We start from the raw sequence: 16,216 nt of genomic DNA, 5'->3' as shown, positions 1-16,216 counted from the left end.
GTGTGCTGAACACTCCTACCCTACGGCTGTGTCCTCTAAACTCAACAACAACCTCTGTCTCTAAAGGTCTCTCTCTCTCACTCTCTTCCTCTCTCCCTCTCTTTCTCTACCACTCACTTGCCCTCACCCACCCTTTTAGGTGCCCTCTGTTTTGCACACTTTCATTCTTGCACCTTCTTCTCTCACTGTGTCTCTCTTTCCCTCCCCTCCTCTCTCTCTGTATCCCCCCTCCTCCACCCCCTTTCTTGTTTTCCCTCACACTCTGTGCATGTGTCTCTGCCATGTGGTTGACCGTCCCTCTCTCTGGCCTCTGCAGTATGTGCTCTACATGGAGAAGAAGACGCTGTGGTGCGCCTACTGGGTTGGCCTGGGCATCCTCTCCTCGGTGGGTCTTGGCACTGGCCTGCACACCTTCCTGCTTTACCTGGTAAGAAATGCAAAGTTTTCTGTGACTCCACGACAAAGTTGCCTGCCACTTTCACTATGCACATGCACACTTATTCACTTGCCTGTGCATGTTTATGACTGAACTGAAAGTCAAACATTAGTAGATGATGGTGGTGGTGCAGTGACGCAGGTCTTAAAAAGGCTGTGTTGATGCTGTTGTTGTTAGTTTGTTGCTAAGGCTTTTAATAAGAGCATTATTAAAAGCTTTTTGGAGACTCTGCATTTGCACATACGCACGTGAGTTAGTATGAGTTTTTGAGCGTGCATTTCAGAGAGGGGCGGAGATGAATAGAGGCTGTGGTAGCCACACTGTTTTGACAGGCAGTCTAGGAACAATCGCACTCACTGACCCCTCTGACTGAGTGCACATGAGGATAAAAACACACTCCCTCCCCCTCTCTGAGCTCTTTCTCTTTACTTTCTCTCCTGCTCCCCACTGTGTCACTCACTCTCACTTTCTCTTACACTCCTCATGCTCCTTCTCCTTTTAACATATCTCCTCTGCTTACAGTTTACTCCCCCCTTTCCTTCTCCCTTCTTCTTTTCTGTTTTTCCCCCCAAACTCCCTCCCTGTTTTGTTTTTTTTCAATATTATATTTATTGTTTTTTTGTTCATTTTAAAACAACAGAACAAACATTCACAAACGTCCCCAATAATAACATTCTCGGTACAAACAAAACTTAATAAACCTAATATTAATATAAAATAAGCCAGTATAGATACAGGAAAAACATATTATATACAAAAAAATAGATATATAAGTAAAAAGAATATACACAAGTAAAAGAAATACAATTTAAATCAATAAAATAAAATAAAATCTATTTATATATACATATATATACTGTATACATATATACATACATACACATATACGCACAAGCAGTATATACATATACGAAAACACATATACATATAATCAATTAAAAAAAAAAAATCAGTGTACAATTCAGTCCGCTCCCTGTTTTTGCTCAATTTCAGAGCATAGGGAGGTGTTGGGTTTCTACTGCTGATCAGATCAGGGTCCCAAAACATCTGCTTGTCTTCACTGCTCTGAGTCCATCTGTCATCAGGGAGTCCACTGTCGCACTTGTATGCCCTTACCCAGTGGAGCTGAACTGGAAACTTTGAAGTGCTCTGCCGTTTTTTAAAAGCCAAACTCTGGCGCTCCCAAATGTAATTTGAGAGTTATTTGCAACTCTCCCTTAGTGGCTCAGCTCACTTTTTTCAGAAGGATTTTAATGTAGGATGTCCCCATCTAGTGAGCGTGGCTGCTACTGCAGGTTGTGGTGTCACTGGGTTCATGACAGAACTTGGTGCTCCTTGCTGGAGCTGCTGTTGTGCATTTTTTATAGAGTTGGACTGATATTGCTTTTTTAAAGGCCGATACTGGTGCAGATCTTTTTGGATTTAATACTGATACATGATATTTTTGTGTAGATATTCAAATAATGAAAAAAATAATAATAATTTTACCTTGCCTCTAAATATGAATAATCTCACTTTTAAGTATTCCATATTTCCCACCGAATGGACTTCTTGTAGGGTGGAAATGCCTCTGAAACTGCATTTAGACCATGAAAGTGCTATAAGCAATGAAACATTACAGGCTTTTACAGAGTGACAGACCTGAACCTGTTGATGGCAACAGCTTGTCCACATTGGAATAAAGATGAATGCATTAAAAGAAAAGTAGTCTGTGGTCAGTGAGGATCATTTATCACTTTGAAGATTAATGTCTTTAATTGGCTGATAATGTCAGCCTGATATTCATTTTTTTTATATAAAGGGTAGCCTAAGATTAACCTTATTTATTTGTCTAACCAACCGTATTTGTTTATATAAAGAACCCTTTCTGATCTAGTATCTCATCCTCTCTTCAACTCTGAGCTTAAACCACAAGTAAGAAGCACAAAACTGACCTCAGAGAATTGTAATTACACATCTTCTTTTCTGTAGACGATTTAGTCGATTTCTGGGTTCTGACAGATATTTCTGATTTCTGACAGGAAAAAAAACATTTAAGAATTTCTGTGGTAAGCGAACAGTGGCGAGTACCAGCAGACATGTTGTCCTGCTTTCAGGAACTAGGACTGGGTCAGTGATTATAAACTGGGTCAAACAAGTTCAGAACACTTAGTCAGAACTACAAGTCTAACACATGCAGCTTCGCCTTTCTGGCACTGTTTTTTCTTTCCTGCCCTTAAGACTTAATAATATGCTAGAAATGAGAACTGAAGACGTCTGTGTTTACCAGGTCTTGACTTTGATTTACCCCCATGTCAACATTTGGAAAGAACACCACCACAGTTACTCTGTAAGTGGTATACAAGTGCACCACTAGAGATATACACCAGCTCAGGGTAGTGCCACAGTGAACGTTTATTGCACAGCTCCTCATCCAGTTTACAATTTGGTGAAACACCTTCATTGTATTTTCACTGCAGTAAACTTCCTGATTGTGAGGAGCAGAATTTTAAAAATCAGTCAATTAAACAAGTATTTGACTGACTGACTTTGACTGGCAACGGCAACAGTTTTGATAATCAATTCATTATTTAAGTTTCCCTGGTTACAGCCTCTCAAATCTGTATAGTATAGTGTCTGGTTATCTTGCTCTTCCATGATAGTAAACTGACTTTCTTGCGGTTTTGGTCTGTTGGCCGGACAAAACGAGACTTCTGAAGACGTCACCCTGGGCTCTGGGAAATGTAATTGACAGTTTTCGATAATTTTTTACATTTTATAGACCAAACGGCTAATTGAGAAAATAATCGGTATAGGCGAATAGATAATGAAAATCAATGTTATTTGCAGTCCCTCCTGATTTTATTTGGTAACAAAAATAATCATTAGCTGCACTTTATGTTTGTGACTGACCCAGTTCATTACTATTAACAGTCAGTAGAGGGTGCCAGCGGTTTTATAATGTCGATAAACCAGAAAAATCAGTGCAGACTTGCACTGAAATACTTAACATGTTGTTGTTGTCGTTGTGTTTGATGCTGATAAATGATGTTTACATCATTATATTGATACCAAGTACTAAGATTTGTATACACAAAAACTACAGTCGAAGATTAATTTATTGTCTCCCTGGCGAAAATTGAAAAGACTGCTATATATCAGATTATTGAAGAGCGTAGTGCACCATAAAACTACTAACAAATACATTTCACTGTACTCATTTTCCTATAACATTACATCAGCAGTTCTTTGGTATTCCCACCTCTTTGTAAGATGTTGAAAGGTGTGAGTACTAGCAGGACTAATAACCATTAAGGTCCTCTCTGTAGTGCTTTTTCTCACATGACATAACACATGACTGTGTTGTCATGTGACTTCCCCTACCTTCCCAGTTGTCATCAAGTGTCTGTCCTTTTTCAGACTTCTTTAAAGGACTCAACTTTTTTACTGAAGCTAATTTTATTTCCATTTCCTTCAGTTATAGTAAACGTGTGGTCACTTTTTCTCTGCCTGACGCAGTGTTGACTTCATTGAACTGGGCGGTGCTACATGCAAGGTTTCTGTTTAACCACTGTGAAATTGATATGACAATCATTTACAGCTAATAGGTGTTTTGTTAGAAATAAATGACCACACGTCACATATTAACAGCACACATCCTTAGTAGTTGGCGGGAGCAGTGAACATTATATTATGTGAACACTGCAGAGCCACCAACAGAGGGGGGTGCAGAGTCAGTAACATGCAAACCATCCCAGTCAATGAAACCAGAGCAGAAGTGGCAGCTCTCCTGTTCCCTGACATGGGCAATTGCTGCCCTGTGTCTTCCCACTGTGTTTGCGTCCCGCTGAGACTGCGGGAGATCATTGTACACGGACAGGTTATTGGAGAAAGATAAAACCCTGCAACTCAGGCGTGGAGAAGGAAAAAAAGCACACTTCTTGGCACACCATCAAGTGTATTTTATCCAGCTGCTCAGAGGGAGGAGGTCGTGGGTGGGTGCTTATAATACAGACCATGAAAACAATAAAATCATGCAGGAGCACTGGCGAGATCTCATTTCATCAGGGGCTGTGGAGGCGAGGATCAGCACACACACATGCACACTTAACGCACACTGAGAGTTCTGCACCTGCGCATGTATCTGCCATAATGACTGTGAAGATCACAGTTATGAGTGGTACCGGCTTTCATCCCCACTTAGGTTTTTAAGTATTTGTTTTCTAGTGACAACTAGTGTCACTGCCCTCCATAAATCCTCTTTTAACTGAGAAGGGGTTAGCGATGAGTGTGACTCTTGAAAGCTTGGGAATGCTGTAAATATTTTAGAAGAGAGCTCATCTGAGTCATCCACCATTAAATTACTTTCAGTAATGGCTGTTGCCATTAAGTCATTATGGGCAGCATGAAAATTGTTGTGCTCAACGTTAAATCAACAGCAACAAAGAATTAAAGTCATTATAATTGAAGCCGCGCACGTTGCTGTTTACATAATAGCAACTAGGGGTTTTTTCTCTATCCGTCCTGGCTTTGTGCTGTTTTTTGAGTGAGAGGTGTACATGTTGTGTCTTTCTGGGAGCATGAATTTCAGCAGCCACTTGGGAACAGCAATCCCATGGGATGACAAAAATCTAACCATGTTTGTAGCGTGTTTATGACTCATGATTTACAGTGCTTTGTCTTTCAAAAAATAAACCCGTGGCTCATCTAAATAAAGGAACATTCTGTAGTTTTCTATATCTAGTTTCTTTTAGGATTGCTAAATTATAGGTTGCAGAGGAGGTTTGTGTAAAATATACAGATTTTCCCCAGCAAACCCCCTAAAATTAAGTTTTGGCTGTTGGCAATTACCAGGAGCACAGCTTTAATTAGCCCCAACTATCGCTGTAAGCGCAGAGCAGGTCTGAGAGTGTAGCTTCCACACACCGTCCCTGCGTTGTCGTTACCATCACACACACACACACACTGCTGCTCAGGTCCTTAAAGTTCTCCCGCTCATATGCCGTTGTACAGTTAAGTGCAGTCCGCCCACACATTCACAGTCTGACAAGAACATGTGGGTAAGGGAAACTCGGTCACAGCATGGCAGGGTATCAGACAAAGGACTGATGTGTGTGTGTGTGTGTCTCTCTGTGTGTGTGTGTGTGTGTGTGTGTGTGTGTGTGTGTGTGTGTGTGTGTGTGTGTGTGTGTGGTACACTACCCCTCACTCACCTGACCATTGTGTGTCTTCACAGTGACAAGCCTTGCTACAACCCCAGAAGCAAACAATGGGAGCACCTTCACGTTCACATAAACAGAAACCTGGTTGCTTTGTTTGAGTTGTGACTCACAACTCGGTCTGCATGACCTGGACTAAATGTTCCGCTACTCATAAGTGTCACCTGACAAATGTTGATTAGAGAGTTGTTTATGAATTCGTAGCTGATAATGCTCCGGGCCGGCTCTTCAGAAATTGTGTGTGAACTTACTCTGATGGGTGTTGTGAACTTACTGTATATATAAACATTGATCCAGAATTGTCTTGACTTCCCTGTACATGCCTTCTGTGTCAAACGTGACTCGACATAGCACAATCGCTCCTATGTTTGCCAAAGTGAGAATTGATACCTTGCACGCATGTTACCCGGATCATGAGTGACACATCAGGATCAAGTTCAGTAGTTCTTTGAAAAGCTGAAAAGCTACTCTTGACTCACCGTTGGCTGGCAGTAACGGATCTCTCGCTTTAACTTCCACACCTCTTAAATTCAATTTGAAGCCATTCATTTTTAACTACATCTAGATAGTGTGTCAGAACTTTATTACTTGGGGGCAGTATTACTTACGCACCATAAAGATAAGTTGGTTGGGAATTTTTACACTGGTAAGTTATGGATCTGCAGCTGCTCGTGAGGGAAATCAAACTTTGGGTTTAAATATAAAAATACCACAAACGGGCTTTTACTTCCTTTGGCAAAAAAAAAAGATGAGGAAAAAGAAACAGCACAAATGCTATGATTTTTAAGTAATTCAATTTCTCCCTCATAATGTTGGAGACATGGATCTGCCCTAATGTCTTGTGACTTACTCATCTTCACCAAACTCCTTCAAAGATGAATACCAGAGAGATGTGCAAATAGGGGCTTTGTGTCTGTGGTGTTTCTAATGGCTTCTCAGCCTTACAGTAACTGTCACACCTCAGCCATCCGAGGCATGCGTCTGTCTGTCTGTGTCTCGGAGGCCCCAGGAGTCCTGTTAATACCAAGTACAATAACCATTCACTCTGAAAGACATTCACTCATTCACACACACACACACACCACAGGAAGCAAATCCCAGGCCAAAGTGGGCTTAGTGTGTAGCCCGTCGGTTACGGCACAACCCTGCCAGAACAAGCCAAACCTGACCAGACCAAACCAGAGCGCTGCTGGCAGACTGCAGGTGGTTAGGTTATTTGAAGCATAGTTTTGTTATGACATTCTACCATAAAGGTCACTCAGTGCTTTACCCATCACACCATCACACACCCTAAGGTGTGTCTGTGTAGGAGTCTCTGCTTCAGCCCTCTTTTTATCCTGATGGTGTTTTTATGGGGACCAACATTTTGTTCTCCTGCAGTAGTTTTAGTTGACAAAATAAAACACACTCAAAGAAGGAATGTACATCCATTTTACTTTAATGTAATTCATCCAAAGCATCATCACATTTAAAGATAATGTAAGATGCATCAGCTTATATAATTGATGTTTTAGATTTTAAATAAAGATTACGTTTATCCATTATAATCTGTTAAAAACGTTAATTATTTTTGTAGTGTAGAATTAAAATTCTAATTTCTATACATATTGTGTGATCTATGTTTTATGCTTATTTTACATTTTTGTGTAACTATTGATAAGATTAAGATAAGATTGATTAAGAAATTAAACAGTTTTGTTAATCTGGGTTTCATATAGGGCTGCAACTAATGATTATTTTCATTGTCGATTAATTATTATTATATATATATATATTATATTTTATTTATACATATATATTATTATTTTCTTGATTAACCAAATGTTGTTTGGTCTATAAAATGTCAGAAAATGGTGAAAAATGTCGATCCGTGTTTCCCAAAGCCCAGGATGACGTCCTCAAATATCTTGTTTTGTCCACAACTCAAAGATGTTCAGTTTACTGTCATAGAGGAGTAAAGAACCCCAAAAATTGTTCACATTTAAAAAGTTGAAATCAGAGAATTTTGACTTTTTTTTCTCAAAAAATTACTCAAACTGATTTATTGATTATCAAAATAGTTGGTGATTAATTTAATAGTTGACAACTAATCGATTCATCAATTAATTGTTGCAGCTCTAGTTTCATTTACTCAAGCATAATGTACATTTTGTTCATCAAATGGTCACGAATAATAGGAAAATGCATAGATTTCTGTCAAATAAGGTAACACAGATTCATTGCCTTTACTGTACATTGACCCATCATGCTTACTGTCGTACGTAGTCACCCCCCAAGGTCCATTCTGAGCCAGGAAAAACCCTGTCACTGCATGTTCTAGTGTTTTTAGACACATCAAATAATTCCTGGTTCACTCAGAAACGCGTCATTTTCCACCTACATATTTGAACTGGTAGTTTCCTGGTCAGATAAGGTTAGCAGAAAATCGGGAGGTTATTGTATTTGCTTCTGTAAGTCCTGAACTTCCACATTAGATATAAAGTCAGTTTCAAATAGTTTTGATTTAAATGAGAGTGTTATCTTTCGAGTGTATAATCCATCGCTCAGTGGGGGGTCAGAGTGAGTGCGTCTGTCTGCTAGTCAGGGTGAGGTTTCTGAACATGAAGTCATATGGTGAAACCACACGGATAAATCACTGGGACCAGCCCCTCAAACCTCCAGCATCTCACGGTCCGTGTGTGTGGTTGCTTACCACCCACTTCTAAACCCCCCCGCCCCTCCTCTCTGTCTCTGCTCCATCACTGGCCCCAGTTCAGCGTTCTCTTACCTCCCTCAGAGATCCTGACCAGGGCTTCTTCATAACGAACTAACCTCTTATGTTTGTCCTGCTTTGCCCCCAGCAGTCTCCCACTGTAAGAGGCGGTTAACAGGTTATGCTAGCCGGACCATGTCTAATGTGCTCAAATGGGCCTTGACAACCACAGCGACCTGTTAATGACTGGACCGTCCTGTGGTCGTGGTCGCTGAGAACTGGTCAGTTTATGGTCACCCATTAATGTCTGGTTTGGGGCTTGGGAAGCTACTACATTTGCCACCATAAACTAACAAGGGTAGGCCATGCCATGACTGGTGGCAGGGACGATTATGGGCTGCATCTGCCAGGGTCTCATGATTAAAAACACTAAATTAGGGATTGTATAATTTCCTAACACAATTTGTGGCAATTTGGGCAATTTAAAGTGTAGTCCAATACACAATATTTAAATTAGGAGGGTATGCAGGGACAAGTATCAGTGTTTTTATACCTCCATGCTGGCAACAGCCGTGGCTGGAGGCATTTTGTTTTTTGGTTTATCCTCCGTCTGTTCGTCTGTACGTACCATTCTCTGATCGCGATATCTCAGGAACACCTTGAATGAATTTCTTCAAATTTGGCACAACTGAACTGGACTCAAGGATGAACTGATTCGAATTTGGTGGTCAAAGATCAAGGTCACTGCGACCCAACAAAACTTTTGGCCATAACTCAAGAATTCATGTGCTAATTATGACAATTTCACACACATGTCTAACAGGATAAAATTATGAAGTGATGACATTTTGGACGGACATGGATGCTGCAACTTGATTTGTTGGCGGAGGCATACAACCGCGAGGCGGTAATTCTAGTGTAAATGTATTTCTAAGCTACAGACAGCTCACACTTTGAATCTGACTGTCGTGTGCCATTGCTCCCTAATGGAAATGTACTGTTTTGTTTTTTTAATTTGATGTGATGCGTGATGAAATTTCATCAAGAGTGCATTCACTCTACTGCATCTGTTTCCGTGTACAGAATGAACCAGTAGTTATAATTTAACATTTAAAAAGCCCCCTCCTTGCACAAGCTGTGTTGCAATCCAAGTCATCACGCCTACACTGCTACATTATGCTGTGTGTGTGTGTGTGTGTGTGTGTGTGTGTGTGTGTGTGTGTGTGTATGTGTGTGTGTGTGCTGACCTAATGCAAATAACACTGTCACTGTGACACACAAGGTCACACAAAAGAAAGTATTGTTTTATATATCACGACTATTCTAACAATTACGGAATTCTTAGATTATGTATCGCAATGGCTTGAGTCAAAATTAGTTTTTCTATGTGTAAACAACACAAAAATGAAAGATTCATAGTAAAAATAAAGAATGAGGTTGACATTGTCAAGTACTTAGGAATCATATTAGACTCTCATCTAAGATTGGATAAACAAGTGTGTGATATATATGCAAAAAAAAGTTAAATGAAATGTCAACTGCTTCAGACTCATCAGAAAGTAACTGCCATTCAATTCAGCTCAGCTCTACGTATTCTCAAACCTATCATACTGCATCACTATCTGGACCACAAGCCTCATAATCAACCATAAAACCCATCATATCACTGTATAACCAGACAATAAAATTATGGACAAAAAAAAAACCAATGAGGTGGCACCATTGTCACATCTTGGAAAAACACAATATGTTCAGCTTCATATTTATAAATTTTTTAAATGCCCACATGGTCATGCTCCTTTCCTGCTGGATGAATTTGTTACAAGACAGCACAACAGTTGAGTCAACACACGGGCCTCAATAAACGGTAACTGTCGTATAGCATTACGCAAAACCTCATATCAATGAGGTCTCAAAATCTCAATTTCAAAATCAGTCTTCGCTGTTAAAGGAGCAAAACTATAGGACTGTCTAACAACTGATTTGAAAATGCAACACGATTTTAATGTTTTTAATAGAGGTATTAAATAATGCCTAAAAGAGAAACAACATTGTTCTCACACCTAATACCCGTGTAGACACATTTATTTTGTGGATTTCTTTTTTCTTTTTTTTCTATTTTTAACTTGTTGTAAATTAGCATTTTGCTACAATCACTGAACACAGTGCATCTGGTCCTTGTGTATAAATCTATGTTACAATTCTAATGCTTCTGTGATGTCCATATCAAATAAACTAAACCAAACTAAACAATTGCTCTGGATCCCCAGTCTGTGTCAGTAGCTCATCTCAGCAGCAGCAGCTATTGGCCAACCAGCTTTCACTTCCTCCTTCAGTGGGCACACTGCTGCATACTTTGTTCTGTTCGTGCTGTGGCACTGAGAGGAAGCTCCTTTCCGCTCATGTGCTTTAGCAACTGCCGTGTTCGTAGCCAATCCCTGTCACTTGTCCAGGATAGATTAAGGAACAATTTACTACACATCAAAAGTAATTTGTTATCAGTTCACCTTGATCATGTCAAACTCCTCAGAAGTTTGAGTGGCCACATTGATCACAAATGTACTTTGTGGACTTTTAATTTTCATGCTTTCTTGCAGAGCTATAAAATGTGGCCTGATCATTTTAATATTTTGTAGCCGGGCTTATAAAGTTATTCATTGTTATTCACCTAAAAGCAAAACGGTTTAACAAATGTGTTGAATACATATCCTTTCTCATAAAACATTTTCAATTCCAAATATTAACATTTTAAGTCCTGCATTGTTTACATTCATTTCTGCTAGCTCGCAGTTCTCTTCTTCACAGCTAGACTGCATTCTCTGTTCAGATAGCCACTACTCCACTACATCGTTACATTGCAAATAGTTGTTTGCTGCTATATTAATGCTCTGAATCCCGTATATAGAACCTTTAACTCATCGCTCCAAACAGGAAATTACAGGATGTGGTCTGAAATAGACACGGATATTTCAACTACCTACCAAAACCTTAACATGTTCTTACAGATTGGCAAAACCATTTTTGATTTCCTCCATTGTCTCACAAAAGTAAAATTTCCCTTTGAGCTGATTAAAAAAAGAAATAAAGTAGAAGGACAAGCAGCTCATCCTGTTGAAAAAAAACTCAGAGATCCACTTGAAAATACAAGGATGCTGCTCTGTACGAGAATTAAAGGTGCTAAATTTGAAATTCAGAACATAAATATTGCAGCGAACAACATATGCAATATAAAGATATAGCGGAGTGATGTCTACATGAGCAGAGTATGAAGTCGCTCTCTCTCTGCGTGTTTTGTAATCCAAGCTTCTCTGTGCTTTGTTTACATAGCCAGGCCGGCTGTGCATGTGAGTCTCTCTGTTGTGCCTCACTGGCTAGCTAATGGCTGCCGCTCTGCACTGCGCTCATACAGCGGCTGATAACGCCATCCCGACCCATGGCGGTGTCGCGAAAGCGTAGCGCCCACCCTCAGCTAAACACTGTTAGCTCTGTCAGCACTGTTGCCATCGTTTGCACTGTTTGTGCTGTTAGCACCATTAGCTGCTGGCCGCCGGCTCAGCCGTCTCCATGTTGAGATAATGTGAAGGAAATAGAAATGCTCTGAATTCCGTATTGAGCACCTTTAAATTACAGGAGGACCAGTGAGTGAGTAGTAGTGATGATAGATTGTCAACACACAGACATACTTTATTACCAGATCCAAACTGTGTGTGTCTCCTCTGAGTCTGTGTGGATGTACTCATACCCAGGAGTGGGGATCCCACTCATTTTGGAGGCCAGGCGTTGGTTTCTGCAGGTCGCCACAGGAATGCCAGCAATGTTGCCTCCATTGTGGATCCCATCGGGTCAGAGAGAGGAACTCTGTGCCTCTGTCAGTGCTGATGTGTATTTTAGTGGCTGCAAACATCATCAACATTCGGCAAATCTCAAATTAGACACAGTTAGGAGGTGGAATAGTTATTTCGGCACACACACATAAACCCTCACCACTACTTTGTTTATAGTAAACAGTGTATAAGATGGAACAATGGTTTCTCTCAGAGAGAAAAAATACTTCCTCCACTCTGTAGTTTTTTTTTTTTTTCCTATTAATTAATATATATGCCTTTTTAGGAGATGAAGTATGTGTTTGAGTGCCAGTTTCTTTTTTTTGGTCTTCAAGTCAGAAACAAAATGAGACAGGGCAGCTACCTGGATGTTGTGGGCTGGGCTGCAGATTAATGATGAGTCATCTGGACAACATGAGAGGACTGGGCTTTTGTGTAAGGTGAGAAGCAGTGACACAGCATTAGACACAAGGGAGAGAGCGAGAGAGAGCAGATACTCAGAGTCACGCAACACTCTCTGTTGGCAGGCTGGCTGTGTGTGTTTGGTAAACACACATTACCTGAGATAGAGTTGGAAGGTGTGAGCAAGAGGAATATAGTGTTTCTTGGCCACACAAAGATTCTGCTTGAGGAGTCTGTGTGTGCATGGATGTCAGGGCAGTGTGATCCCACTGGAAAGTCAGTTGGGAGGATGTGAGGCTGGGGAGTATCCAGTCTGACTGGGTCAGTGCTGGGAGTTTCTTGACTTCTTTCTCTGGGTCACTAAAGATTTTCCCATTTATCTTCTGCTTTTGGAGGAAAACAAGCGTGTGTGTGTGAACATCAGTCCTGGCAGTGCTTTTTAAATTATTAATATAAATGTGTCTGTGTCTGCTTACTAATACTGTGTGCATAGAAGCTAATCTGTATCATCTATAAGGATTGCATTGTTTCTAGAGAAGACATTGCTGTTTCCTGTTGCCTCACACGCCACTGTCCTGCCCTCCCACGTCCCGTCCTGTTCTCTCCTGCTTTGTCCTTTGCGGCTCCGGAAGTTCCAGCCCTACCCCAGGTTTGCCAGATTGCTTTGGTGCTACGTTGCGTAATGCCAAACTGCCCCCGTGCGTCACTGGGAGCACCCTTTCTTCGCACACATACGCCTGAGTGTAAACACACTGAATAGAAAGAGTACACAAGGCCCGCTTACATCGGCCCACTCCGCGGACCTCCTTTATTTGCAGGGATCACACTGTGAGTGACTTGTTTGATAATCTCATGTCATTTCAGATCCATCGAGATCATTTGTTCAGTGTGTAACACGCGTTCTTACAGAGGAGATGCAAAGTTACGTGACCTTTTCTTCCCAACTGGATCCTGTTCAGTATAAAACTTAATCAAACATTGTGCATAACTCGTTGTCAATGTTATCAACCTTATTGTCATAATGAGTCCATGTAGAATGGCCAACGGCTGTTTGTACAAATAGTTTCCTTGTTCGTCTCAGATGACAAACTTTGCTAAGTGAATATGTGCTGCAGGAATGGCACAGTTTTCACAGGAATTGTACTTTTTGTACCCTGTTCTGTTCTGTTTTGCTTTGACCTAAATAGGAAATTAAATTACTCTTTTATTAAACAGGTGTGCTACATGAAATCACCCTTCAAAACAGGTGTGTTAAATGAAATTGAACCATTTAATGATACATCATTTGCAATTAGAGAAAGGAGACTTCAAATGACCAATGCTGGTACTTTATTTAAAAATGCCAGAAGTGTGTTGAGATTCCCCCTCTTTGATATGATCGTTTTTGTATTTCTGTGTAATTAAGTTTAATTGTGAGTGTGTGTGTGGCCTTAGGAGTCATTCTACTCAGCGGCATTGTGGATATTGGGATGACTTGTTTTAGGGTTTGAACAAGAACACAAAGCTGGCAGCTCAATAAACTTTCACCACACACCAGAAATCCAACCTGCACCTCTCTTCCTTCCTTTGATTCCTCTGTTTTCTCACTGGAAGCCTAATTGAAGCGAGTAAATAAACAAGAGCCAGAAATGTAAACCAGACCGGGCCCTATCAAAGACAGCGGGTCCTTAAGTATGCTAATGTCTCATTCTTACAACAGGAACAGTCAAACATTAATAAACTCTGTCTGAAGAGAGTCTGTATTTAGAAGCAGCTTCTTGTTCTGCTGCTCTTTTCTTCGTTATTATTGCCCACCTGTGGGCAGATGGCTGCGCTCGATTGTTCGTTTGTGTGCATGTCACCTGGGAAAGGTGGGGAGAGTCATCATCTGTGCTATTGGAACATTACGTATTTTCAGCCGGCCATTCTTTGTCCTTGACATGTCTTTGAGGTTCATTTGTTTGAGTGAATGAGTATACAAGTGTGTGTGTGTGGTGAGTGTGTGTACACCAAATGGTTTCTACACCCCAGCTTTGGTTTCCATCCTTGATTGTTTCCACCCGGGGCCCTCCACTCTTTATCCGTTGACACTTCTTCTGTAGGCTTGAAACAGCATGAAGCAGCATAACGCTCCAGCTTAATCAGAGTTATCTGTTTTTCTTCATTTCCTAATGGCCTATTTAACTCCTACAGAAAGGAAAGCAGAAGGAACATCCACTTTTTATGCTAGTTTATAGTGAAAAGCAGAGAAAGCGTTCCACTGGTTTAGGTACTATAGGAGTCACAGCCTAGATACTGGCCCACATATTACTGTCCTCATGTGATCAATCAGTATTTGACTCATGTCTGTCACCTTTCCCTATGCTAAAAGGGGTCTTCCTCTGACTCAAAACTACTTCCAACAGGTGGACGAACAACTCCCACTGTAATTTTCACTCTCTCTTTTTCTCTTCATCTTCCTCTTTCTCCGCCTGTGTCTTTGTCTGTCTCTCTATATTTCTCAGGGACCACACATAGCATCAGTGACCTTGGCAGCCTATGAATGTGGCTCTGTGGATTTCCCCGAACCACCCTATCCGGACCAAATAATCTGTCCCCAGCAGAACGCCCCAGCACCAGGCTCCGATGCTGAGCAGGTGGGCGTGGAGGCCGCGGGGGTCGACGGGTCGGTGGGGACAGCTGCCATCCAGGGAAGCATCACTCTGTGGACCATCCTCTCCAAAGTGCGCCTGGAAGCTTGCATGTGGGTGAGTGAGTGCCTGTTACACACTGACTGTGCACACTGTAGGCCGGAACAGCTAAAAAGCAGATGGGATCTGCACAGAGTTAAGCTTTTATAAACATTTCTCATGGCTCAGTTTTGGACACAGTTTGAATTGACCTTGCACATTCGCCACAGCTTTGACTAGTATTCAGAGTGTGTGATTTGAAATATTGCTGCTGTCAGGTGAAAACCTCATATCTCCCAAATGCCAGTTTCTCAGGCACTAAGAAAAACAGTCTTGTTTTCAGATTGACCACCATGCATTTTTGAATTTATCCAGTGGGTTTTGAAAGGTGTCATTAGACAGAGGGTGGTAGAAACATGAAACTTACCAAAATTGAAGGGGCAGCGTCAAACTATACATGCCAAGGACTCCAAATTAGGTGCACAAATCAGACCATGTGTTTTTTCTTAGTTAACATAAAATTTATGCTGTGGTAATTGAATGGTGAAAAAGGTGAAGACTTTGCCATTCCTGTGTATTCTCTCTCTGTTAACATCTTAAAGCAGCAGTAGGCCAGATTGGAGCAAATATGATTTTAAAAAAAGTTATTTTTATAAAACGGTCACTATATCCTGACAGTAGTGCATGAGACAGGTAATCTGAAAAAAAAAAATCATCTGCCTCTGTGTCCTCCGGTGCTCCTAATGACATCCGCAAGATTTCACAAACCGGAGGAAAACAGCCAATCAGAGCCGAGCTGGAGCCTTGCCGTCTCTGAGCAGCTGTCAATCACTTGCAAAATCAATATTCTGTTACTGTAATGCTTGTATGCATGTTGAGATCAGTTGAGAAAATACCAAGAACTGCCCACCAGCTGGAGCAAACTTTCTCATTTTACAGCTAAACAGTACACTACAAAATGTTTCTGAAAACATTTGAGGCAAGAAATAGGCATTGCAGTAACAGAATATTAATTC

At 40.9% G+C, this 16,216-nt stretch overlaps 1 protein-coding gene across 4 annotated transcripts in view; it reads left to right on the top strand.

Moving 5' to 3' along the window:
- The window catches only part of LOC141752229 (vacuole membrane protein 1-like), a 65,708-nt gene that overhangs the window by 9,559 nt on the left and 39,933 nt on the right, over positions 1-16,216 (top strand). For 3 of the 4 annotated variants that reach the window (XM_074609967.1, XM_074609966.1, XM_074609969.1), the window contains 2 exons: positions 317-427; positions 15,036-15,278. In XM_074609967.1, the coding sequence (XP_074466068.1) occupies positions 317-427; positions 15,036-15,278 (354 nt within the window). Of the gene's footprint in view, positions 67-316; positions 428-15,035; positions 15,279-16,216 lie in introns of all 4 variants that reach the window. The other variant, XM_074609968.1, reaches the window with a different exon arrangement.

The sequence above is a fragment of the Sebastes fasciatus genome, chromosome 16 (assembly GCF_043250625.1).
Source record: "Sebastes fasciatus isolate fSebFas1 chromosome 16, fSebFas1.pri, whole genome shotgun sequence".
Lineage (NCBI taxonomy): Eukaryota > Metazoa > Chordata > Actinopteri > Perciformes > Sebastidae > Sebastes > Sebastes fasciatus.
This window is presented reverse-complemented; position numbering and strand designations above follow the sequence as displayed.